General features: G+C 39.4%; 1 protein-coding gene across 1 annotated transcript; it reads left to right on the top strand.

Annotated features, from left to right (window-relative positions):
* Positions 1-299: 299 nt before the first annotated feature.
* Positions 300-25,618, top strand: MAB21L4 (mab-21 like 4). Its single transcript, XM_081954342.1, has 5 exons — positions 300-881; positions 10,117-10,330; positions 16,914-17,067; positions 19,749-20,105; positions 23,921-25,618. The coding sequence occupies exons 1-5, from the start codon at positions 377-379 to the stop codon at positions 24,011-24,013; spliced, it is 1,323 nt and encodes a 440-aa protein (XP_081810468.1). The 5' UTR covers positions 300-376; the 3' UTR covers positions 24,014-25,618.
* The last annotated feature ends 2,234 nt before the right edge of the window (positions 25,619-27,852 follow it).

The raw sequence follows: 27,852 nt of genomic DNA, 5'->3' as shown, positions 1-27,852 counted from the left end.
TAGGGATTTATTCCAGTGAACCCAGTTTTTCAGGCTAGCTGGGTAGGACAAGTCTGATGTACCAGAAAATAATATTGAGACAACTGGATGCCTCAGATGTATCATCTGAACATACCAGTTTGACTGTTTTAAAATAACTTGGCACTTTATCAACTATGAAACAGGGAAACAGGAGGGTATTTTTAATGCATGAGTGGAATTTTACTGCGTATGCTGCTCCTCCCTGCTCTAGTCCTCCTGGCCACACCTTTCCCTCCCACCTCTATGCATATCATGGTTTTTTCAGGGCTGTGCCAATGTTTTTGTCTGCTTCCAGAGCTACCTTGGGCAACAAGAGGATCTACAGGACGAATTTCATCTCTGCCAATCTTCCATCATGGCAGACAAGGTTCCTAACTGGCACAGCTATCTTCAGGTGATTCGGTCCCGTGAATATCAGAGAGTGCAGCATTTTCAAAAGGCAGAAAACATTTTGTTTATTGTACTGGAAAGAGTGAAGACAATGGATCCTAGAATTATAGTCGATTATTCAAGAAACTTGGAAGCCTTGGAATTTTCCCTCTCCGCCGCAGAAGATGAAGTTACCATGGAGGTTTCCTTATGTATCAATGCCGAGGTTCTCCTGCTGCAACCATGTACAGATGAACAAAGTAATTCTGAGAATGTTACTCATAGGAATTGCCAGATGCCAGGGCCATGCTATTTAGAGGTACCCAAACAAGAAACCAACCTGGAAAATTGGACCAAACAAGATGTGTTCAGTGCTGTGGATGATGCCGATTCCAGGGGACATATTGTGCCAGGCAAAGTTCTTCATCTCCTGAAAGAACTGATAGTTGCTGCCATTGTTCACTGCAAGCACCAGAACCTTATTAAGCCAGGTACTGTCTCAGAGGTAAAGAGGGAACGATAGCAAGCTATTGAAAATATTTTAAAAAAATATTTATGCAGGATTAGCATTTGAAAAGAGTGAGAGGACTGGAAGAATACAAGAAGCTAGGTGTAAATTATTAATCAAACCAGCATGTTATTCTTGTGAGGGTATATGTCAAAAAAATTACAATGCATATGTTGTACTATTCTGTACCCCCAAGCGTGTATGATAAAACATACTGGAGAACCAGGAACAACAATATAAACGGATATGGTATACAGTTATCCGAACTCACTTTTGTGAACCGGTAGGGAAGGTAAGTTAATACCACCCCTAGTTGTAATGCAGAAAAAAAGGAACTTCATGTTATCTTCTATAATATGGGACATCTTGAATTTTGGAACGAAATGCTTTTGTCTGAGGTGCAATTAAATTTGGAGGTTCACTTTTCTTTTTTATCTTGTATTTCTTTAATATTTCCTTAGGCTTTATCCTTGGTGATTCTGCTAATAAGGCTGGATGTAATATTTGTTGGATATCTAGTTAAATGTAGAGCTTTAACGCAACACATTACTTAGATTAAAACACATTCCAGTACTGAGATTCTGGCTTGATCTTGCAATTGTACAACTATTATGTAGTAATAAATTTATTTAGGAAGTATATTAGACAATACATCAAACTATGATAACAGCTCTGTCCAGGAATGCTGAACATGTTATGGCAGATACTAGAACTTGAGACTTTGGCATTATATATGTGACAGCTTATCAACAAACTGTAACCCATTTTTGGCTGGCAGGAGGCCATGGAAGCCGAAAATAGAGCCCAGGCAGGGTGCGTGCAGCCCTCCCGAGCTCTGTTTTTGTCCGGCAGTGTGTTACAGAAGGCTGTCCAGGCCAAAAATGGCCCAGACTGGGGTCCCTCATGACACTCCCCCCCCCAATGGCCTGTTTTGTCTGGCTGAAGCACCACAGGCTGGTGCTTTGATATTTCCAGGCCAGACCTGCGGGCCAGATCTAAGCCCCCCATGTGCTGGATCCGGCCCGCCAGCAAGTTTGATACCCCTGCTGTAGAATGAACTGAGTAGATCTCTTGTAAAAGCAGCCATGTCACTGAACCACTATGTTCAGTTGCTTTAAATGTTTTCCCAAACTGTTTGTTCATTTCATTGTATGGACAAGAGCCTTACAGGCATCACCAGTTAAATAATGTTAACCAGTTAATAAAGTTAAATAATGTGGGTATGGTTACACACACACACATATAGATAATGTTAATAGGAAGTAATACAATTATTACAATTATTGTGATATCTCTTTGCTGGCTTTACCAGTGTCAGAGAGTTGACAGATTGCTAGATCTGAATGGTAGGAATCTAGATCAAAAATGGCAGTAAAGAAATAAAGAATAGGTTAACTTTTTGCTGATATCTATTGCTCTTTCAGATTTTTGCAGCTCAGGTCTGGTAGCCCTATTTGTATGATATTCCAAAAATGAAAGCTGCCTTTCTCTTTAAGTACTAAAGAATGCTTTAAAAGAATGCTTCAGAATTTTAGAAGAAATGTTTTACACCTCATGAGAGTGAACATGCCATCTCTGCTAATTCTGGAAGCACCCACATTTTTTCAGGTTTATATAGAAATTTGGAAACAAGCCCAGCTACTTTAAGAACAGCAAATTAGTGATGTTTGCACAAGTCCCAAAGAGTTTATCTTGAGTCATTTCTGGAGAAGGCAAAGCCCTACACGTTGAACATTAATCAGAAGTGCTTCATACCTCACATTGGCATGGCACCTTTCTGTTATTCATTGAAGGAATGTGACTTAAAAAAAGAATCACTGCTGACTTTAATGGGTGGATTCCTTAAAATGGTAGTAGCTTTTTTTTTTCAAGTTCCCACTGAAGCTTGAAAAGGTACAGGTGCCCTTAATCAACTCAGGTTGTTCTGTAGTACTTATTTCTTATGGTGCACTATCTAAGAAGAGTTCACTGGGCTTGAAATGAGCATATATGTTGCTTTGCCCTAGTTGGCTTACTTTAAAATTTATAAGTTTAGCAGAAGTTTTTACAGCTCTCATTTACACTTATAACACTCACACTGTGTTGTTATCCAGTCTCAAATAGTTCTGTTAAAAAGCAAATGCTTAGTTATTGTGATGCTATACTTTGGGATATGTTTTTTCTTGCTCAAGGGACTTGGTTTCTGCTTGTTTTTAAGGGAATGCATTTTTCTTCTCATGTGACTGCTGATTTCCAATCTGCTTGATGCTGTTACACCCTACAGCAATGTTTTCTCAGGTACCTGTATCAAGCCAGGAAGAATTCAGGAAATGATTTAAAACTGAATCAGAGCAATTTACGGTAAAAAGCATAAAAGCAGAGTAATAATCATAACACAGCAAGAACCAAATATAAAAAGTAACTGTTACACCAAACAATGAAAATCTTTTATAAAACTCCAGAAGAATTGAAAAGGTATTTGCTATTTGAAGAATATATACATACCTGTATACTATATATATCTTCCAGGGCAGGATTTTAATTTATTTCTGAAACAGAAGAAGTACATTACTAAAAAGACAACAAAATAGAATGCAGATTTCTATCATCTGAATCTATCATTTTATGTGTGCATCAATAGGCTATACAAAATTGAAAACAATTTAAAAACCCATAAAATTGTGAAATAATAATTTTAATTACAATAAGTGTATCTCAGCAGACTATGACCAGCTGACTTATTTTTCCTATTTAATCCAGATTCTTATTGTTAGTGGGCAGCCTCATGGCTGTGTTCCTCCTTAATACAATTCTTTAGCTTAAACTGAACATGGACAGATATGAAAGATATTCAGAACAAAAGGGCCAGTACAGGGCTGGGATACATATACCTGGCCTCTATTTACTTCAGATCAGATTACAGAGTCATGGAATAGAAATAGGCTATTTACATCCAGCAGGTCTATGCCTCTCTTCATTGATCCAGTTTTAAGTTCAGGTAGTCCTTGATATTCAACAGTTTGTTTAGTGAAGGTTAGACGTTACAATGATACTGAAAAAAGTGACTTATGACCATTGCAGAATCTTCATGGTCAAGTGATCAAAATCCAGACATTTGGCAACATATTTATGACAATTTCAGTATCCTAGGGTCATGTGATCAGCTTTTGTCATCTTCTAACAAGCAAAGACAATGGGGAAGCCGGATTCACTTAATAACTGTGTTACTAACTTAATTACTGCAGCGATTAATTTAATAACAGTGGCAAAAATGGTCTAAAATAAGGCAAAACTGATTTAACATCTGTCTCACTGAGAAACAGATTTGTTGGGCTTAGTTGTGATCTTAAGTTGGGGATTCCTTGTGTTATTCATACACATTTTATGAAAGCAGATTATCACCTCGTTTCCTGATACCACTGTCAAGAGTTTTATTCCATGCTTTGCACTCTGGTCTGATGGAACATAGGTCTTGATTTTCTTTTGTGTATGATAACTTTTAAAGTATTTAAAGAGGGCCATATGTCTTTTAGCTCTCTTCCCAAGGCTAAGCAAGCCAGGCTCCTTCAAGCTTTTTAGAATACTTAGTTTGTAGGACATTCTAACAGTTCTTCTCTGAACCTATTTCAAGTTTCTAAAGTATGTTCTGCATAACTGGATATTCAATGAAGTGTCTGATCAAAACAAACAAACACAAGCAAACAAACAAGACGTGGAACTGTTACTTCTGTAATTTAAAAACTATATTTCTGTGATGTTGACAAAAATGTTCATTTGCCTTTATGGCAGTGACTTCACACACTGACTTGATTTGCAATCAACTATAATTCTTTCACAAGTGTTAATGTTAAGTCATTTCTCATTTTATTGCATGCATTTGTTTTTGTTTCGGAGGCCAGTACTTTGCTTTTGTCCTTATTCAATTTTATTTCTGTTACTTTCAGCTATTTCTCCCCCTTGTCCCCTTTCTCCCCCTTGTCAAAAGTCACTTTGAATTTTGTTCTCTAGCACGTTAGCTACACTATTCAATTTTGTGTCATCTGCAAATGTGGTTTCATTCAAGTCAAATGAAGTCATTTCATCCAAATCACTAAAACATAAATTTGAATGAAATAACTGTAAGATATTAATAAAAATAATGAAAAGCCGTGGAACCAGTACAGAATCTTGTGCTATCAATTATCACTTGAGTTAATAAGGGGACATTGATGAGCAATCTTGGAGTACAATTCTCCAACCAAATACATATTTATTTGTCATGATATGCTACCTCATACTTAATTAGAATTTCGTGAGGTACTTTGAAATCAAGATGCTGCTGCTATTGATCTTGCCTTTTGTATTTATTATCTATTAGTCATATTTCTATACAACCTATTTTACCTGTGACTTTGGAAGGTTTCCAATAAATATATATATAATTCAAGGCAGTGAACATAACTATTTTTCCTCCTATTTTTCCCAACCAACAACCCTGTGAATCAGGTTGGGATAAGAGAGAATAGTCCAGTCAGTTTTTGTGTTCAAGGGAGGCCACAGTTTCTTGGTAGCTAGTTGAACCCCTTAATTACTACACCAATCTGGTTTTCAGTGAGATCTATTGTGTTTGTAACATTCCCATCTTGTGTTAAGAAACATTCCCTATTAAAAAGTTAGGTGCTGCAATGTTAAAATGGCAAGACATATTATTTACAAAACTATGCTTTTTTGTAGTAATGACCACAATGTTTTAAGGTACTTATCTACTTTATTGTGGAGAAGACTGCTAAGTAGTTCTGCCTTATATAGTATATATGTAAATTAATATACAGTCTAATTTTGTTAAAGCTTACTGATGAATGTCTTTATCATCTTCTCGAGAATCTTCCATGATACTTATTTTTGCTAGATTGTTCATTTTGAAAACAGTGGCATTTGCTTCTCCAAGCACGTGACACTTCACATATCCTCCATGATTTTATCAAAGGCAATACCTAAAATGATTTGAATAAGCTTTTACAAAAAGTAGAAGCAGAATGAAACCTGAGAACTGAGCACAATGAGGTAGTGAAAAACTAAACAGAAAGGAAATAAAACAAGGCATAATTGCTTGGACGGAATAGAGCTTGCCAAAATTCTGTTATAAGCTTCATTCATTTTGTATTTAACATCATTTATCTTATAAAACATTCCAGGTAACACACGTTATGGATAGTCTGGTGATAACAAGATAGGAGACATAAGTCCAGTTGAATATTGCCTGGCATCTCAGTAGCCTTCACTATTTATCATGGTATCTATTGGGATAGTCTCTGAGGGTTGAGAGTGATGATCGCCATTTGGTGGTCTTCTTTCTTAAAGGATAGGTTCCAGTTGGTAATGGTGGGAAAAGATTGAGACCAAGGCTCCTTTGCTATGGAGAGTTGCTGGGCTGAATGTTCTCATAATAATTTATGAATGTTGGGAAGGTACATGCTGTTCAGAGTTAACCGCATATGATAGGTAAGTAAATAAAGCAGTCCAAGCACCTATTTTTTCCTCATGTTTTACTACACTATAAGAAATGAATAAAACATTATAAATGCAGATATCCTCTGGATAGAGTGGTAGTCCTGCAATATAAACTAGAAATTGTTAACACTATAATGGTTTGGATAATTTGAACTTTTAAAGACAAGGAGAAACATTTATATTAATGTTAAATATATTTCTAAAATATTATTAAAAATACAGTTGCTTGAATTGTACAATCAAAACTAAATGTGGTATTGATAAAAATGGCAAAAATAGGTTTATACAGAAAAAGCAGTTATAAGATCGTGAGGACTGTAGATTCAGAGATAGGGCAGAAAAAGGCAATACAAACTTGTTTTCTGCCCCCACCCTTCTAATGGTACGTTGCTCTTGGAAGACAAATGGAATAAACATGACTGAAAAACAGATGATGTGTGGGGAAAAAACTAACATGTTTGCATTATGTGAACATGCATAACAGGTCAGGGTCTGAACAAGTCCCAAACCCATTCTCTTTGTTGTTTTCCCCACAACTAGCAGTTATTCAAATAAGAACTTGAACAACACCTATGGGCTGTCAACACCCGCTGCTAACTCTATTATGAATACTTATGTTGATTTCAAAACACTATTTAATTTTTTATTTTTTTTTGCTAATTTTCTACAACTTGGTACTCTCTAGATCAGGGGTGTCAAACTCGCATTGTCACGGCGGCATCATGTGACCTATCATGGCTTCCCCCCTTTGCTAAACTGGGTGTGAGTGTGGTCACCGGGTGATGCATCTGGCCCACGGGCCACAAATTTGACAGCCCTGCTCTAGATGCAGTCACTAACTGGTGGTCTGTGGACCACTGGTGGTCCATGGGAAAATTTTGGTGGTCCGCAGAAAAATTATTTGCCTTTTTATGTTGCACTAAATGCTATTTTATCTTTTTAAAAATTCATATTAGCGGTCCACAGGATTTAAAATTAAGAATTTAGTGGTCCCTGAGGTATGAAAGGTGGGTGCCCCTGCTCTAGATGAATGGACTGTAATTCCTATCACTATCAGGTAGAGCAGAGTTATCTGTGGGGATGGAAATTGTGTTCCTGTATCAGGAGGAGGTTTGCTTGAAGCAAAACAACTGAAAGGTCATTTTTTTAAAATTTCGAAACCTGGGCAGGAATGAAAGAATTAGCTCCAGAGACCCAAAGATATAAATCCATGTGTCCATTTCTAGAATTCTGATACACAGAAAGCCATCTAAGCTATTTCGGTCCTGTTAAAATAAATTATTGGGCAAGATGAGAAAAAACATTGGCATACTTTCATTTAACTGTTATTGCAGAATTAACTGCTACAGTATTGCTTGCAAGGCTGGGTTCTTACAATTTTCTCCTTAAAACAGCTTTTATGTATTGGCCTTACTGTTGTCGCAATAATGTCAAATTTTTATACATGGGAGTTTATTCTCTCTACTTTAATTTTCTTTGTTTAGGTGTGAGAATACTTTGAAACAGGGGTAGTGACAGATAGGCAAGAAGGGGTTGGCACCTGTCTTCCTTGTTATGGAGGTCTTTTCCCTTTATTATCTCTTTGTTCTGTTGCCATCACTAAACCTATTTCTGCTTTAGAAACTCTTTTAAGTCTCTAATAAAATGTAACTGGGTGGAACGTGGGAAAGATATACATAGCATAGACCACGGGTCAGCAAACTGTGGCTCTGGAGCCACATGTGGCTCTTTCATCCTTCTGCTGCAGCTCCCTGTCACCAGTCGGCTCCACAATTGATAGGGCTTTCGGTCAGGACAGGTAGAGGAAAAAGAACACCATGCTAGGAGACTCTATGGTGGGAGAATCGGACTGCCAGTCGGCTTCAGAATTGAATAGGGGGCTTCTGGTTAGGGCCTTTGTGGCTTTTTCAGTGTTTAGGGTTGCCGACCCCTGACATAGACACTTGATTTACCTAGAAATAAAGGAGCAAAATGGACTTTTGTTAAATGACTCAATATTGTTTTAGTACAGATTGTTATTTCTACAAAGTATCAATATCTCATTAATACCCGCCTACCCTGGCCCACAAATTATTCCTAACCTGTGCCCCACACAGGGAGTTATTTTCAGGGGACATGTAGCCCTGGCCCCCAGATCCATCCTCACTCCTGCCCGTCAAATTTATTTGTTCTACTTTTTTCCTTGTCATGGACTATATCCTGGAGATTACCTGACTTGGCATCTTTTAATTGGAAATTACACATTGCAATCCTCTCAGGGGCTGGTGGGGTAAATTATTTTACTGAATTGTATAGAAAAATTGAGGGAAGGAAGGCTAGGATTCAAAATTGCTAAAATATGCAATCAGTTTTAACATACAGTGTCTGATTCAGACAAATCAGTACGAATTCTTTTTAAAGAATGGGAGAGTCCCAACAATTCTTGACGTATAAGTACAGGTAGTCCTTGACTTAGGACCACAGTTGAGCCCAATTTTTTTTTTGCTAGGTGAGAGACATTTGTTAAGTGAGTTTTGCCCCATTTGACAACCTTAAGTGAATCACTGCAATTGAGTTAGTAAGTGTTAAGTGAACCTGGCTTCCCCATTGACTTTGCTTGTCAGTAGGTCACAAAAGGTGACCACATGACCCCAGGACACTGCAACCATCATAAATATGAGTCAGTTGCCAAGGGGCTGAATTTGGATCACGTGCCCATGGAGAAGGTGCAATTGTTGTAAGCGTGAAAAACAGTCATAAGTCACTTTTTTCAGTGCTGTTGTAACTTTGAATAGTCACTAAACAAACTGTTTCAAGTCAAGAACTAACTGTACTTCATCTAGTTAGATAATATGGAGAGTCACTTTACTGGCAGGGGTTTACTATTAAGTCGGAGGCCCACAACCTTTTGGGCCCCAGGGACCGGGTTTCGTGGAGAGAGCATGCTGCCTGCCTCCCACAGATGAGGCTTCGCTTGTTTGCATGGCCGTTTCTGGCATGCCACAACCTGGTTCTGGTCCACGGACCGGGGGTTAGGAAGCCTTGTATTAAGTCACCCTGAAAACATAAAAAACTAATTCATATTAGGGGACTGGAGACTAGAACATATGAAGAACAGTTGCAGGAACTGGGTATGTCTAGTTTAATGAAAAGAAGGACTAGGAGAGACATGGTAGCAGTGTTCCAATATCTCAGGGGTTGCCACAAAGAAGAGGGAGTCAAACTATTATCCAAGGCACCTGAGGGTAGAACAAGAAGCAATGGGTGGAAACTAATCAAGGAGAGAAGGAACTTAGAACTGAGGAGAAATTTCCTGGCAGTTAGAACAATTAATCAGTGGAACAGCTTGCCTCCAGAAGTTGTGAATGCCCCAAAACTGGAAGTCTTTCAGAAGATGTTGGAGAGCCATTTGTCTGAAATGGTATAGGGCTTCCTGCCTAGGCAGAGGGTTGGACTAGAAGACCTCCAAGGTCCCTTTCAACTCTGCTATTGTATTGTATTGTATTATATTGATTTTGATTTATTGTACACAAGATTATACTTAACTCTTCATAAGTGGAATCCTCTAATATTATCCTCTTTGTGATGTAAGCTGCATATCATGCCATTTTTCATTGATATTAGGGGTTTGCATTGCTTCCTGTTTGTGCTTTAGGACACAAGCATTATTTGTGAAAGATGCTAAGACCCGGGAGCTAAAGAGGCTGACGTTGACAATTACTTTGCTATATTCCTTTGACTTCCTCTGTACTTTTTCCCTCTTAAATCAGGTGAACTTAGTGCTGAGAGGTTAAATGAGGATGGGACGCAGCTGCCTTTGTTGGTGTCCAGTGACTGGAAAACGATCTGCTTCAACATTATCCCAGTAATGAGGAGAAAGCAGGATGCTCTGAACAACTGGCAAGAAAGAGGTTTCCCAAAAGGCAGTCTGAGCAAAGTCACTCAAGAAGCTGTTTTCATTCCTGCCAGTTACCATCACTGGAGGTAAAACTAACACTGTTGTGAAAGCTGCCTTATGGGAAAAGACCCGAGTTTTAACATAAAAACCTTATCCCAGATGCACTTCTAAGAAGATTTCTATGGTTTAGTGTAAAGGAAGGAAAAAGATATATCATATGTATGGCTTCTTGATTCCAATTCATACCTACCAATATATTATCATATTTTTACACCAAGTTCATGAAGTGCTTCTTTTTAAATGCAAGTATGTATGTAGTGGATGTATCCTGCATTCTTCATGTGAATCTGAAGATTTCTGAGAAAAATATACAGGCTAGGTAGCCTTTCCTGGCAGTCAAAATTCCCAGCAGCATGGATTTACACATCAAAAATTTACATGGGAAAATTAGCTTTATAAAATACAAGGCTTCTTTACCTATGGGAAAATGTTTGTTCCTTCTTGGTACATATTATAAATCCCCTAATGAAGAGATAAAGTATTAGTTCCATACAGTATATCAGGGTTGCTCAGATGTAAATTATCTAAGAATTATCTAAGAGTTTGGAATAGAACATTTTGTCCAAAATTATATGATATTGTCCTAGAGTAACGAAGTTTCAAGGTTACGTGTCTCTCCAGACCTGTGCTTTCTAGCCTCTTGGAGCTCTCTTATAATAAAATTGTCAAAAATCAGAGGAAGGGAAATATATCATTTTGAGATAGGAAACACAGTAAATATTTTATAATACCTATAAGTTTAAAATAAATTATTCAAAAACCTTTAAAATTCAGAGGAAAAGTTAACATCCTATCCCATTTATATCTCTGAGGTGCTCCTTTTACCCCTGCAGTTTTCATACCCTCCAAGAATATTAAGTATGGTAGCTGGCCACCAAACTTTCTCACCTGTGCACTTTTCAGTTGATATATAAGCAACAAACAGTACAATGTCAAAGAGTTATCTAAAGAGGCTATCTAAAACTGTGTTTGATGTTTATAGTTTAAAGCTGTCAAACAAAATATTGCTGCGGTTTTCCTAAGCAACTTGTTTAGGCATGATATGTACTATTATAACTATTCATAAAATCTCTATAGGTAGAACACAAAGAGGTTGGCATCCGGAATAGATTACATATAATCTGGTGCTGTCAGTAATTGCTGTGTTCTTCACAAAGGCATGCAGAGATTGTGAACACTTGTGCAGGGGTGCAGAATTCTCATCTGGTTCTGATTGTTCTATGGGACTCGTTCACTCACTCATGCCATCTGAGCTCCAAAATCTCTGGTAATTTGATCAGTCCCAAAATGGAAGCTTAACTCACACAGTTTCTCCTCTTTGTGTGCCTTGCTTGCTTCATGGCCTTCCATACATATACATTTAAAAATAAACACATGTCTTGGCAATCATATCTATGTATTTATTCCAAGGACAGAGCACTTAAAATAGTTTTAGGTACACACATGGGCTTCTGAATACTAAAACAGACCAAATTTTTTATTTATACCCACATGCCTGTACAGGTGGCCCTCGCTTAATGACCACTCATTGAGCAACCATTTAAACTTATGATGGTATTATGAATGAGTGGTACTAATAACCAGACATTGTACTTAAGATGGTTGCAGACTCTCCATGATCACAGGATTACCATTTATGACCCATTTTTCTTGGCTTGTGATAAACAAAATCAATGGGTAAGCCATCAGGAGGTCACAAATAGCTACCGCATGAAGTTCCCCTTAACAATATTGTGGGATCTGCTTAACAACAGCATCAGGAAATGCTGGAATTTCCATCACCAAGCATCACAGTCATGTGATGTCGTATAATTGTGTTGTTTGGTGGCAAAAATACTGGCCCCACTTATTATCAGTAGGAGAGGACTACCTGTAATGCCCTAATTCTTGTGATCTTAGGCATTTACGCAACAAATAGAAACCATCATATATATATATATATATATATATATATATATATATATATATATATATATATATATATATATATATATATAATGTGTATGTATGTATGTATGTATGTATGTATATGTACATGTATGTATGTATGTATGTATATATGTTTTCGTAGATTTTCACGGGTGTAGGTATGCTGGTTTTGTTGTATTCGGGTCTTTTCCCGTGTAAGATTGAGATTGTCTTTGCAACGTTTTGGCAAGATCTCACCTGCCATCTTCAGGCTTGGGCTTAAAAAAGGCATTTGGATTCCAACTTACTGAGCTTCACAAGGAGTGGGACATTAAGCAGTACTTCCCAATATGAAGAGAGGGCAAACTCATTTTGGCCAAAATACAATTCTGCAAATTCATAGGTTCAAAGCGAGGGGTCCCTCCCGGCCGCCTTGAAAGAGGCGGTAGTGAGACCCTTGCTCAAGAAGCCTTCCCTGGACCCTTTGGAGCTAGCCAATTATCGTCCTGTCTCCAACCTTCCCTTTTTGGCGAAGGTTGTAGAGAGTGTGGTGGCCTACCAGTTCCCACGACATCTGGAGGAAAATGATTATCTAGACCCGCGCCAGTCCGGCTTCCGCCCCGGTCACAGCACGGAGACGGCCTTGGTCGCGTTGGTGGATGATCTCTGGAGGGCCAGAGATAGAGGTTGTTCCTCTATCCTGGTCCTATTAGACCTCTCGGCGGCTTTTGATACCATCGACCATGGTATCCTGCTGCGCCGGCTCGAGGGGCTGGGGGTCCGGGGCACCGTCTTGCGGTGGTTCGGCTCCTTCCTTTCTGACCGGACGCAGCGTGTGTTGACAGGAGAAGAGAGGTCGACCCTACGCCCCCTTACTTGTGGGGTGCCACAGGGGTCGGTCCTCTCGCCACTCCTGTTCAACACATATATGAAGCCGCTGGGTGAGATCATACGTGGTTTCGGGGTGGGATACCATCTGTACGCTGATGATACTCAGCTGTACTTTTCCACCCCGAACCACCCCAACGAGGCCATCGAAGTGATGTCCCGGTGTGTGGAAGCCGTACGGATCTGGATGGATGACAACCGACTCAAGCTCAACCCTTCCAAGACGGAGTGGCTGTGGGTACCAGCCCCCCGGTTCAGCCAATTAATCCCATCATTGGCCATTGGGGGCATTCATCTTGCCCCCGTGGAGCGGGCGCGCAATTTGGGCGTCCTCCTGGATGCCCGGCTGTCCATGGATGACCATGTGACAGCCGTGGCAAGGGGGGCGTTCCACCAGGTTCGCCTGGTGCGCCAATTGCGCCCCCTACTGGACCGGGATGCCTTGCGCACAGTCACTCATGCGCTGGTGACGTCTCGCTTGGACTACTGTAACGCTCTCTACATGGGGCTTCCCTTGAAATGCACCCGGAGGCTTCAGTTGGTCCAGAATGCAGCCGCGCGGGTAATTATGGGGAGTACTAGGTACTCCCATGTGACACCGCTCCTGCGCGAGCTGCACTGGCTTCCTGTGGTCTATCGGGTGCGTTTCAAGGTTTTGATAACTATCTTTAAAGCGCTCCATGGCTTAGGACCTAGTTACTTGCGGGATCGTATTCTGCCCCATACATCCCTGCGACCAATTCGCTCGCACAGAGAGGGGCTCCTCCAGGTGCCGTCCGCTAGACAATGTCGTGGGGCGGCGCCTAGGAGTAGAGCCTTCTCTGTGGCGGGCCCAGCCCTGTGGAATGACCTCCCCCCGGATATTAGGAATACCTCTGACCTCCGCTCCTTCCGTATTAAGCTTAAGACCCACCTATTCCAAGCAGCTGGCCTGGCTCAACTTTGATCTAACCATATCGCTCCTGACGGGTTTTTAACCGGGTATTTTAATTATATTTAATTTCTAGGGGTTTTATATTTTGTATTTTAATTGTTTTTATCAATCGACCTCCTCCTTGTGTATGTCTCAGTGTATGTTTTTGCTTTATGTTTGTTTTGTTTACATATTTATTTCGTATGTTTTGTTGTACGCCGCCCCGAGTCCTTCGGGAGAGGGTGCGGCTAAGAAATAAATATATTATTTATTATTATTATTATATATGGCTTTAAATATCAATACTAACATATTGGTCCCAGTGTGTATTGGTAACCAGTGCAGTGATCTCAACATAGGTTCAGCAATATGACTCTGATACCTTGCCATCAGCAGTTGGACTATAGTTAATATGAATCAACTGCAGCTTCCAAGTAGTTTACAAAGGAACCACCTTGTAAAGTGTGTTATAGTAGTCTAAATATGAAGTGATGGGAAACTGAGTTGCTGTTGTAACAGCATCCTAATCTGATAAAGCCACCGACATACCAGATGAAGCTTGGAAAAGGTCCTCCTCCTGGGTAGGAAGATAAGATACTGATGCATCAGTAACAAACTGCACTGCTGCTTCTACTGGGATTTGATATATGAATAAAATAGAATAGAATAGTTGGAAGGGACCTTGGAGATCTTCTAGTCCAATCCCTACTTAAGCAGGAAGCCCTATACCATTTTAGATAAATGGTTATCCAATCTCTTCTTAAAAACTTCCAGTTACAACTTCCATTTACAACTTCTGGAAGTTGTTCCACTGATTAATTGTTCGAACTGTCAGGAAATTTCTCCTTGTCCTGCCCCCCAGGTGCTTTGGAGAATATCTTGACTCCCTCTTCTTTGTAGCAGCCCCTGAGAACACTGCTATCATGTTACCCATAGTCCTTCTTTTCATCAAACTAGAAATATTCAATTCTAGCAACCATTCTTTATATGTTTTAGTCTCCTGTCTCCTAATCATCTTTATTGCTGTTCTCGGAACTCTTTGTAGACTCTCAACATCTTTTTTTTATAGTGTGGCGACCAAAACTGGATGCAGTATTCCAAGTGTGGCCTTATGATTGGCAATTGTTTAGATTTTAGGGGTAATCTAATATACTATTCTATCAGACAGTTGCCATTCTGGTAAAAATGAATTTAACATAATATATTGGGATTATTTATGGTAGCTCTTTGTAAATATTTAAAGGCAGATTCATCAAGGTCAGCGTAAGACAGCTATATTTAATATTGGTATAAATTATTTTCTCTCTCAGCCTTTCTATGACATATAATAATATGTTTTATTTTACAAAATAATTATCCCTGTTTGGTATATAAATAAGGAATCCTCAGAAGCAAAGAAGAAAACCTATTTGATCCAGCCAGAATGATGTGTAGTGCACAATAGGTGGAGAAGTCTGGTTTGCACACAATTATTAAGAACATGATAACAAAAAGAGGAAGGCTAGAGATATGCTAATCTTACCTATGGGCTGATTTTACTTGTAACATCTGCAAATGAAGGAGTGACTGAAATAGCTACATACTTGCAACAAAAATAGCATATAAAATGATAGCACTGGTATGTGACAGGGAAATGTTACTGAACCTGACTACCCACCCTTGACATGCCTATGTGTTCCATAGTATATACGTGGAATCCTATTCACCTGTTAGTGCAAATAGTTACCCTCAAATCTGAGAGCATAAACCAATGCATTATGAAACAGAAACATGTTGGATTCTAGATACATATGCACATATACATAAACACTTTCTTCCCTAAGAGGAAACATACATCATATTTTGATTGCCAAATATGTACAAGAATGTTTAATGTTGTTTGCAGAGAAATCTGTATAATTTAGAATGTGGAAACTGTGCAAGGAACTCATTTTTGTGAACTGATCTTTGTCATTTATTTCAGCTTAGAAACAATGCATCCTCTTTTAGAATCCCAAAAGCTGTCAATGGTCTCCACAGTTCCTAAGTCCCTTAAAACAGAACTAGGAAGTCCTTAGCTCTCTGGATATTCAATAATAATGTAATTCTTAGTATTTCATTTTCTGTTCTGATCGAGGCTTCTCAAGAGCATGAAGCAAACTCCTTATTCTGACAAAAAACCCTTTTATTAATTTACTGTGAATTCTTCTCATTCACATCCAACGAAGTCTTTCAAGGGAGGATTTACAGTCACAGACCTTATTTGGCTTGGAGAGCTGCCAGGCCGATATTTGCAAAACTTGGCAAGGAGTCTCGGAGAGTCACGAATCAATTAAGCGAACTAATTGTCTCCTGCAAACTCTATTCCCCTTTTGCTCCTGTTTTATTTCCTCTGGGAGAGGGCATTCATTGTCCACCTGTGGCCTTACTCCCAAGTTGACCCGTTCTTTAGCTGTTCTCTTCCTCTGGCAACTCTGCACATGCGCACACTGGGAACAGGCTCCAGCTGTTCGTCTGTCTCACTGATGTCTGACTCTGAAGGCAGCTGATAACTGGCATATGGCCCTGGCTCCCTCTCTGCCTCCAACACAGAGCCCTCATCAGAGCCTTCCCCAGACTCCAGGACTGGCCAGTGTTCCTCCCCAACCTCCTCTCTGTCCAAATCCGCTGACAGCTCTGCTGGCCCCTGGCGGGCCACAACATTACCTTTGCTAGTTGAAATGTTAGGAAGTGGAGAGTCATCTTGTTTTAGGTAGCCATATCCTGAAGAAATCAGTTTGAAATAGTAATATGCATGTTGATTTCTCCAGTAATTCTCAGCCTAGATATTAATATGAATTGTGGATGAATGAATCCTACAGTGAAGCAGACTAAAGTCTGAAATAAAGTGTCAACTTCCAGTTGCATATTTTTCTTGTTAGGTACTCCACCAATCGTCCCATCTCGAAACTTGTTCAAATTGTAAGCACCCTAAAGGGATATCGCCTGGACAGTCTCTGCCTTCTTGACCAAATCAACCATGAGTATTGGAGAGAGAAAGGGGAGGAAAAGGGGCTCACATTTCAACATTTGAAGGTTGGTGGGATTTTTTTTTCAGGAATGCAAAACATAATTTTGGTTCAGATGTGTAGCTATTAATAGAAAAGATAATAACGGAGAATGATCAAATGCCTCCCTCCTCTCCCCCCATTCCTGAAGGCTCCTGACAGATTAGGCTTTAATTTTCTGAATTAAGGGAAGCCTTTAGGCAGCACCTTTATGGGGAGGAGGTAGGGAAAGTAGTTGAGTATAGGCAGAAAATAGGAAAACTTCTCTTTGTAGGTATCTACAAATGTCTGATTGGCAAAGGCTCCACTATGGAACACAAAAGAGTACTGGAGATCAGGACTAGTGAGTCCCACTTATCTCCCTGTGCTTCGTATAGCAATTGAACAAAGATTCAATATGGCTTACACCAATTGCTGAATATTGTGTAAATTAAACATGATTGCAAATTCATAAGTGGGAGCAACTCTGAAATGTTCTCAACATTTTCTTTCACTCAGTGTAGGGCTAGAGTTTTTACAAACTTAGCAGAATATCAAATGCTGCTTGGGCAGTTAGAATTTCATGTTTTGGATGTGATCCATTCCTTACCACTGCATAAAAGATGGAGTAGTAGAACGTGTTTTACAAAAATCTGGGTGTGTGCCATACAACTCACAAGCAATGTAGCTTAATTATTACACCGTTTGATTTTAGCTAGTTATATGTTCTTTCAAGAAATGAGGCCACTTTTAGAATGAACTGAAGTAAGATTTATGGTTTGTTCTTGTTCAGCTTTGTTTATGAATTCAGTTATTAATTGGACCATAATTTATTAAGCTTATCTCGCCTTAACTTTGTGAATGGCTTTTTTAACTTCAAGTACCTGCATTTTCTTTTTAATTGCAACTTTAAAAGCTTAGGAAACATCAAAGAAGCAACATACTTCAGTGCACTGTTCCCTACACCATTAACCCAAGGAACTCTAGTACACTCCCCAAAACAACATCTAGTAGCTCAAACAAAACCTTTGCTGTGTAGCACATGTATTTTACTGGGAAATGTAGATTAAGCAGGTTTAAAAAGCCAGGGCCAACATAAGTGTACAAACACACTTTGAATCTAATGGTGATGCCCATTTTGCTCTCTGAATTTGTGGATACCTAACCCTAACTCTAAGAGATTTGCTCCCCAATATAATTTTACCATGTATTTTACCAGGAAACATAGATATCAGCACACTCCTAAGCATATGGATGCACTACATATCTGTTGGTGATGTCCACTTTACTCTGAATTCATGGAGACCTAATGCTAATCCTAACTGAATTTGTGCCCCAATGGTATTTTCTCATATATTTTACGAGGAAATGTAGATAAGGAAGCTCAAAAAATCAGCACCCTCCTATGTATACGACATGCTACAAATTCATTGGTAATATCTATTTTGTTGTCCAAATTCATGGAGACCTAACCCTAAGTGAAATTATCACCATAGAAAAAATGATATATACAAAAATTATCACCACTTCAGTTAATACTTAGTTGAGTAACCTTTAGCATGAATTACGGCCTTACAATATCTTCCAATGGAGTGAACCAAGTCTTTTAGTTCTACAGCTGTTATAATGTGAAACAAAGATTGAATGATTGCTTCTATTAACTGGGTTTTATTGCTGGCTATATTTGGCTATACCTTTCCATAGAATACAGATAATAGAACAAACTTAAATTATCTTTCCATTGATATATAATTTTATGTTACTACTAAAAAAAAGTGGTATTATTAGCCATCAAACCTCAAAAACACACTTTTCCCAAAAGGTTTCCACAATGTTGGCCACTGCTGTATTTTAACCAGGAGATATAGGTAAGGTGGGCTCAAAAAGTCAGCATCTTCCTAAATGTACTGACGTACTACGAATCTGTTGGCAATGTCAATTTTGCTCTCTGAATTAATGGAGATCTAACCCTAAGTCAATATGCCCTCTCATGGAATTTCCCATTATTTCACTAAGAAGCATAGATAAGACAGGCTCAAAAGGTCAGTGATCCATCTATTATTATCAAAATTAAGCTCAAAAGATCTATTCAGTTTCTTATAGTAAGCTGTATTTTAAATGTTTAATAAGGGCCAAAGGTTTCAAGACTACAGGTAGTCCTCAACTTACAACAGTTCGTTTAGTGACTGTTCAAAGTTACAACGGCACTGAAAAAAGTGACCTATGACCATTTTTCATAGTTATGACCTTTGTAGCATCCCCATGGTCAAAATTCAGATGCTTGGCAACTGGTTCATATTTATCACAGTTCCGGTGTTCCATGTGATCACCTTTTGCAACCTTCTAACAAGCAAAGTCAATGGGGAAGACAGATTCACTTAGCAACTGGGTTACTAACTTATCAACTGCAGTAATTCACCTAACAACTGAAGCAAGAAAGATCATAAAAAGGAGGGCAAAACTCACTTAAATGCTTCACTTAACAGAAATATTGGGCTCAATTGTGGTCGTAAGTCAAGGACTACCTGTACAAGTAAGCTACTTTTGGTGTCCCCAAAGTTGGGGAAAAGTTGATTTTTTCCAATTTTTAAAATATGCATTAATTATTTACCAGAACACAGACCAATATATTGTTCAATGTATAATAAACAATAATAATATGTTTGGTTTTACATATCTTTGAAAGGCTTTTTTGCACTGCCTTTAGTAATTATTCTTACTTCCTCCTAGATGATATTGCTGTGGGCTACTCATTTTTTCCCTTCCTCTGAAGATTGGCTGAGTCTGGAAGGATCAGTATATCGTCTGCTGGTGATCTTACTCTGCTGCTTGGTGACCAAAGATCTTCCCCATTTTTTATATCCAGAGCAAAATCTGTTCAAGAATGATAGTCTGTACCTAACTGCCTTGTATCCCAAAGTGGAAAGCTTTGCCATAAGTCCTAAATATTTCCTAAAGTTTCATTTTGTCCAAAGAGAAGGCAAGGAATACCATCAGAAGGATAATGGTCTCAAAGCTTTACTTCATCTCCCAGCTGAAAACAGAGACTACTGGGATACTGCCTTTTTTGATATGCTGCTTAGCAAGGTAATTAGTTATAAACGTGAGGTTTAAAATTTATAATTTGATCTTTTTCCAGGTCTGGGTGTAAGATCCTGCGACTTTCCTGTGGATTCCCTAGGATAATCATTCAGATTTATTAATGTACTTTTACATGTAACCCCTTAATTACATATACATATATGAATTTTCTGCTTACATTTCTTCAAGATGTTTAGAGATGTGAAGTTTAAATAGAAGGGAAGGTTTATGCATCTTCATATATGTAATTTTTATTACAAGTACAATGCATTGTTAGCATTCATTGATGGCTGAGCTAAGTCCTTACTTTGCATCCTATAAATATATGGACATTTTTTCTTTTTAATGGGGCATTCTGCAGCTTAATTACTCGGTATTATTTCAGCACTCGCCTTGATTATATTCTCTAGTAAAGGTCTCTGCTGAGTTTAAATCTCCTGTGATAAAACTTTAATCAAAAGCAATAATACACTTGTGTTTACAAGTGAGGAGCCCTGAGAGTTAGAGATAATTTCCGAAGAGACATTCATGTTTATTTATTTATCAATTTAGACACCGCCTAGCTCCCTATCTAAACAACTTTGGGTAGTTTACAGATTCAACCTGTTTGGGAGGGAGGAAATAGCCTGATGGGAAACAGCCTTTTCTGAAGGGTAGAAAGAAATTAATTCAACCTGTTTTGGAGGGAAGTACTCCTTTGTGCGCGGGATATCTGGAGCAGGTCGGCTACCAGTGCAAGGATGCCTGCCTGCCACAAGTCACGAGTGGGCGGTGGGAGGCATAATATCCCTGCCTCAATTTAACCTCGACAGTAAAGTCGCTTATTGTTGCTGCAGCATAGACTAAGACAGAATACCTGTCACCTGATGATCCTGCTCATTCTGCACTGTGACAATGCCAAGCAATCATTGCTGCTGCAGTTAAATGGAGATGGCAAACTTGTACGGCACTCCATGCAAGTCCCAAACCCGGAGTGTTATTATTTCATTTAAAAATGCAGTTATTTATTTTATTGTTTTTATTTTATTTTGTTAAATATTTCCCAGTTGCGTTTTAATTTGGTTTAATTCCTTTGTTCTAGACCTACCGTGTTTCCCCGAAAATATGACCTGTCCTGAAACTAAAGCCTTGCCACATTTTTCGCGTGGGCAAAAATATAAGCCCACCCCCGAAAATAAACCCTCTGGACAACCCCCCCCTCCGGCCAGGCAGAGCACTGCTCACCGACATAGCGGTATCCTGAAGGCGCCAAGCTGCAGGAGCCGGGGGGGGGGAGAAAGGCACTCACATTGCTTGGCGCCTTCGGGATACCGCTAGGTTGGGGAGTGGTGTTCTGCCTGGCCAGAGGGGGGAGTTTCTGGGCGGCTGCTCCCTTGCGAACTGGCTCCCGAAGAGCCGGCACAGCGTCAGGGGCAAAGCAGCCATGAGGTGACCAAGCTCACGAGTAACCGCCAGGCAACCCCCCTCTCCAGCCTGGCAGAGCACCATTCACTGACCTAGGGGTATCACTAAGGTGCCAAGCCACATGGCGCTCTGCCCACTCCCCAGCTCCCGCGGCTTGGCACATTAGGGATACCCCCTAGGTCAGTGCATGGAGCTCTCTCGTCTGGAAAAGGGGGTTGCGTGAGCGCCTCCAGCAGGCATGCCTCCTAGCCTCAACATGTCTGGGCCCAGCTCTCCCTGCAGTCGCTGTCACCGCTGCCGTGCTCTGAGCATAACGTCTTGTCCGGTTCCAAACTCCAAAACTTGGCTGCCGAGTCTTCAAGCAGCGGCCGCTCTAGGAGTGCGCTCTATGATTGTGGGCTGGCCCTAGAACGGCTGCTGCTTGAAGACTTGGCAGTCAGGTTTTGGAGTTTGGAACCGGAGAAGACGTTATGCTCGGAGCACGGTGGCGGCTGCTGCAGGGAGAGCTGGGCCCGGACATGTTGAGACTAGGAGGCATGCCTGTTGGAGGTGGAACAGGCACTTGCGCAACCCCCTTCTCCAGCCGGACAGAGCTCCATGCACTGACCTAGGCGGTATCCCTAATGTGGCAAGCCGTGGGAGCTGGGGAGCGGGCAAAGTGCCACGTGGCTTGGTGCCTTAGTGATACCACCTAGGTCATTGAATAGCGCTCTGCCCAGCTGGAGAGGGGGGGTTGCCTGGAGGTTGCTCGTGAGCTTGGTCACCTCATGGCTGCTTCACCCCCGAGGCTGTGCCCGGCTCTTCGGGAGCCAGTTCGCAAGGGAGCACCACCTGGCAACCCCAAAACAATAAGCCCTCCCCTATAATAACCCCAAGGTCATATTTTGTAAGTAAAAAGAAAATAAGACCCTGTCGTATTTTTGGGGAAACACGGTATTGTTCTTAATAGAACAATCTTACCTGTTTTTCATTGGGCTTCTACCCAGCCCTAAGTCCCCCCCCCCCCGGTTCTTTGGCATAAAAATGCCAAGTTAGTCAAAAAAATGCTGCTTTTGTTTTCTTGGGTTATTACTTCATTGTTTTTAAGACAACTGCTGTACTGTTTTAGCCTTTTAACTATGACCTGGTAAATTTACTAAAGAAAAAGAAACAAACCTTACAGCAGAAAAGTAGATTGCTCAAAGAAAGAAAAGCAGTACTTCCCACAGAGAAATCAGCAATATTTTATATATCAAGCATTATGCAGAGAGTATAGATTATATGCTATTGAACATCACTGCTAAGAGGTTATTAAAGATTTACAGGCAGCCAGGACTGACTCAGTTGAGGGCACATTCTCTCTGTTAAATAAACAGTCAAAGCCCAAGGTCTGCTCAAAAGAAAATAAAGCAGATCAGGCAAAACATATAGCGGTGTTTGATATGACAATACAGTAATGCCTAATAAGACTGAGGACAAATATAAACCAACGTGGGTGTGGGAACATAAACTTTAGGGAGCATCATCCCAATAGAATCTAGAATCCCAATCTCAGGGAGTGATGTGTAACACTGAATATACTGTCACAGTTGTAAGTTGTGCAACTCCAGCAAGGTTCTTATGTATGTATGCAAGAAAACAGTGAGGTAGTCTGAGAAAGAGCAACTACAAAACCATTTATTATGGGAGTAGTTAGCAATATTTTGTAAATCGTGTCCACAATACCAACATGACTGCCAACCATTGTGGGAAACAATTATTGACAAATTAACCATTCCAATAAATAAGTATGGAAATTGAACCCATCCTAATTATAAAATACCAAGGACGCAGTGGCTCAGTAGCTAAGATGCTGAGCTTGTCGATCAGAAAGGTTGGCAGTTTGAATCCCTAGTGCCGCATAACGGAGTGAACTCCCGTTACCTGTCCCAGCTTCTGCCAACCAAGCAGTTCGAAAGCATGTAAAAAATGTAAATGGAACCACCTTTGGTGGGAAGGTAACAGTGTTCTGTGCACCTTTGGTGTTTAGTCATGCCGGCCACATGACCACGGAGACCTCTTCGGATAGCGCTGCTCTTTGGCTTTGAAACGGAGATGAGCACGCTCCCTAGAGTCGGGAATGACTAGCACATATGTGCGAGGGGAACCTTTACCTTTAATTATAGAACAAGTGATACAGCAGTGAGCAGGGGATTTTTTGGGTGAGAATGAGAATAATAGTGTCATGGTGTTATGTTGCATGCTTTGCCCTTTTAGGATGTGCCTGTGACACCACAGCACACAAAGAGATCAAGATTTGCAACACCACATGGCAATACTGCTTTCCTTAACCTGTCAGTCTCCTTATCCTGGCAATTGCTGGATCTGAATATTTTCTTAAAAGCCAGTTCTACAGTAATGGATATGTTATTTGATATAATTTTACTTTTTTTTTTCAGTTTCAGGCATATCAGGTTAAAGACACACAACGGATCTCTGCTATGTCAAGCATCTTGTCAAAGATTAAGAAAATGGTCCAAAATGAGAGTTGAAAATTCTTGTCTTTCCTGCCTGGATGATTTTTTGAACATGCTTTATATTTAGCTTATTTCTTGTGATCAAGCTTCAATTCTGATATTTTTGCAGTTTGTTGCTCAAGAAAATAAAGCCCATATAGCATGCCACTCTTCAGTATATAAATGTAGCACTTGTTGAATTCAATTTCATTACTCAAAATGATGGTCCAATTTGTATAACTACTGTCCTTTTTTTATAAAGTAAGTAAAATATATACAGTGGTCTTGATTCTCTGTCCATATACTGTTTATCAGAGGTTCACAATCTGGTGTCTTTCAAAGTTTAGAAAGAATCACGAGAACTCTTCCAAAAGTTGCTACCAAATAGTAATTGTGAATGTGACAGCAATAATAATTACATACATGCAGAATAATCCTATTAATTTAATTACTGTAATGTAAAATTAATATCATTTTTGTCCAGTCTTCATTCTGTTCCCCATTCACCATGACAGAATGGGATAGTATACTCCTTGATAGTATGCTACTATATTAGAAGAAAATGTTAAGATATTCTGAGTCTCTCTAGGAAATTCCAAAGTTCAGAATGAATACAGGAAATTTTTTTTAAAAAAGGATGTGAAGTATTTTTTATAGCTTTTTCAGAAGCTCAGGAATTATTGGACAGTACACTATGTTATTGTTGCCGATTTCTAAAGGCTGAAAACCTGATGAAAAACATAGCATAAGAACCTCTGGTCATCTATTGCTTTAGTAGGAATTTCAGCAGTTCTTTGCTCACTTGCTCCCCTTACTGATAATGATTGGTAATACATCCATGAATTAAAAACTGAACAATTTCTAAGGGGTTGCCACAAAAAAGGAGTCAACCTATTCTCCAAAGCACCTGAAGGCAGGACAAGAAGCAATGGATGAAAACCAATTAAGGGGAGAAGCAACCTAGAATTAGAAGTTAATCAATGGAACAACTTGCCTCCAGAAGTTGTGTATGCTGCAACACTGGACATTTTAAAGAAGAGATTGAACAACCATTTGGCTGAAATGGTATAGGATTTCCTGCTGGAGCAGGGGGTTGGACCTGAAGACCTCCCAGGTCCCTTCCAACAATTCTATTCTGTTCTGTTCTATTCTATTCTTACACATGCATACATCTGTGAAAACCTGGATATTAATCTAGAGCTAAACCCTTTTTTCCCATACAGCCCTTGGAGCCAAAACGGCTGCCATTTGCATTGTAGAATGTGATCTTTTGTGAAGAATATACACTTACAAAGCAATGCTAGATCCTATATAATGTTAATTGCAGCCATATAATGTATCTGTATTCTTTCTGCAAAGGAAGAATTTATGAAGTAACAAAATCATAGCGTATCTTTTTATGTGATTGTACCTAAAGATATATACTGTATGTTTATGGCGCTGCCATTTAGTCATTGTTATTTTTAATTCCATTTTGTGTGTGTTAATTCATATATGTAAGAAACCTAATAATGTAATACAATTCTATATGAAAACTTGTTATCTGATTTTGGTATCATACAGTAATTAATTTTTCCCAGTTTATGGCTCAGTTTTATTCTGATCTCACACTGTAAATATATCATTTACTAATGGCAAGATAATTTCAATACAATACATAATATATATAACTTTTCTTTTGTGTTTCAATTGAGGGTTTTTTTTTTTGTAAACAAGATCCAGGTTTAACACATTATTAAGATTATATATGAAGGAAGCAGTGAAAATGTAGTGGATGTTGCCAATATACTATATAATGTATCAAGAATTATCCACAAATGCTGTTTAAAAATGCATAGGTACCAATTCTCAAAATCTTTCACTCATTTTCCCACAGCCTTCATCCATTTTCTGGCCCAACTGACTATAGAAGAATACATGTGGTTAAGCAGTTGGAGTCCAACACACTGCGAGGTTTAAGACTTCTCTGAGACCATAGCAACAAACACAACATCAAAAATTCCAGATCCATTATTGAAGTCATAGGCTCTGTAGAATTTTATCTAAGTTTTCTTCTTCTCTCATATACACAGAAAAGCAAGACGCACTGACACTTCTAGCCTACACTCAACAGGTGGGTTCATAGCTGCTCGGTGTCATTATACAATTTTTATTTCGGTCTTCAATCGGCATACTGATATAATAAAAGGTAGTGATTGGAAAATACCTTGAAAATCATCTAGTTCAACTTGATGCTCAGTGCAGGATCCCCCATGAAAACATCCCCTAATGGCAATAACAATATTCTACTGCATCAATTCTAACCCAACTTTTACACGAGAGCCCTTCAGATACTCAAGACAATCTGTCCACCAGTCTTCTGTTTTTCAGCCTAATTATATCCCTTTTCTGTATATATGTTCTCTTTGGAGCCCCTTTTTATTCACCAGATTTCTTCTGAACGTGCTCCAGTTTGCGAACATCTTTTCCAAAAAATTGAAGACAGAAATGTATGCAATATTTTAGCCACGGACAGACCAAAGCAGAATAGAAAGGAATGGTAACTTCTTGATTTATTTATCAAAATGTATTTATCAAATTCCAAAGCCATTCAATTCTAAAGCCATTCTGGGGAACTTACAATTTAAAAAGAATAATATAAATGGTACAACTAACAGAGGAGCAGCACATAAACAATAAACCTAGAGAGACACCAAAACAAAATGAGTCTCTTTTGTTTATTGTGTTCCCGTGGCCCTGGAAAATCTTCAATGATTTCCTAACACAAAACTCTGCTGTGGTGGGAGATCAATCCAGAGAATAGGAGTGTCAGGGTTCCAAATAGCACCCAAAATTAAATCAGAGTCTGAGGGAAAGCATTCCTCAAAGTTCCAATTTATTAAGAGAGCCATGTTGGCACATCTGGGAAAACCCAAATCTGAAAGCTTCCCAGTTTTCCCCACCCAGTTGAAAGTCTTGCCCCCACACCCACAAGCCCATCACATGGTCCAATCTTCCACTGCCATGCTGGCAGTTCCACCCATCCAGTTCCGGTCAGGTGTAGAGGTACAAAGACAAAAGATGACCTTGGCTTTGTAGAAAGAATTTTGTTATGGCTACATAGCATCTAACTCCATACAATCTCTCCTCCCATTTTCCCACAATAGAAAATGCATAGTAGAATAATAGAAAGTGTGGCAGGCCAAAGATCCAAAAGAAAAGATGGCTGCAGGCCTGACAGGGAGCTTTAAGGGTAGACATGACATTGTCTAATAGACAGGACCTAGAGTACACCCATCCTGTTGGATTTTAATAGATGGGTAGAAACAACTGGAGACAAGCAGTCCATCAGAGAGCCCTAAAGAAGAACCAGGACCTTAAGTTGTCAACTGCCAACTAGTCCAGCTCTTGATGTAGTGGGGTCATGTGTGCATAATGGGGTAACCCCATCATTAGTGTGCTCTTGCATTCTGGACCTGATGCAGCTTTCAAGGGCAGACCCCAATACAGTGTATTGCAGTAATCCAATTGTGAGATAACGGGGGCATACGGAACTATCTGAAAGAGCTCCTTGTTCTGATTCACCTCCGGCAGTTTCCAATGAATAATTCTGGAAACTTGGTCATAATTTCAGTTTGTGAAATTTTGTTTCAGTCATTAATAAATGGTCAATTGTTTCATCTGTTTCACTATAAAGACAACATTTTCTGTTTGTTACATGCTGAATTTTTGCTTTCCTACAATTAGTTGGTAAAGTTTTGTCTTTAGTCATTAAAATAAAACCTTCAATTTCTTTTAACGCTCCTGAACTTAACCAACGTCATTTGCGGGTTTCATCAGATTTTCCTTCCTTCAAGTACTAACCATGGATTGACTTGTACTTCCAATTAACAAAC

Source organism: Natrix helvetica (assembly GCF_964273705.1).
Source record: "Natrix helvetica genome assembly, chromosome: 5".
NCBI lineage: Eukaryota > Metazoa > Chordata > Lepidosauria > Squamata > Natricidae > Natrix > Natrix helvetica.
Note: the sequence above shows the minus strand (reverse complement) of the source record. Positions and strands in the feature narration are given on the sequence as shown.

What these genes read in the sequence shown, in the direction of transcription:
- MAB21L4 (XM_081954342.1), top strand. Translation starts at nt 377, where the DNA reads ATGGCAGACAAGGTTCCTAACTGGCACAGCTATCTTCAGGTGATTCGG. An exon ending in CCAGAACCTTATTAAGCCAG is followed by an intron (nt 882 to 10,116) that starts GTACTGTCTCAG and finishes CTCTTAAATCAG; the next exon opens with GTGAACTTAGTGCTGAGAGG. An exon ending in TTGATATGCTGCTTAGCAAG is followed by an intron (nt 20,106 to 23,920) that starts GTAATTAGTTAT and finishes TTTTTTTTTCAG; the next exon opens with TTTCAGGCATATCAGGTTAA.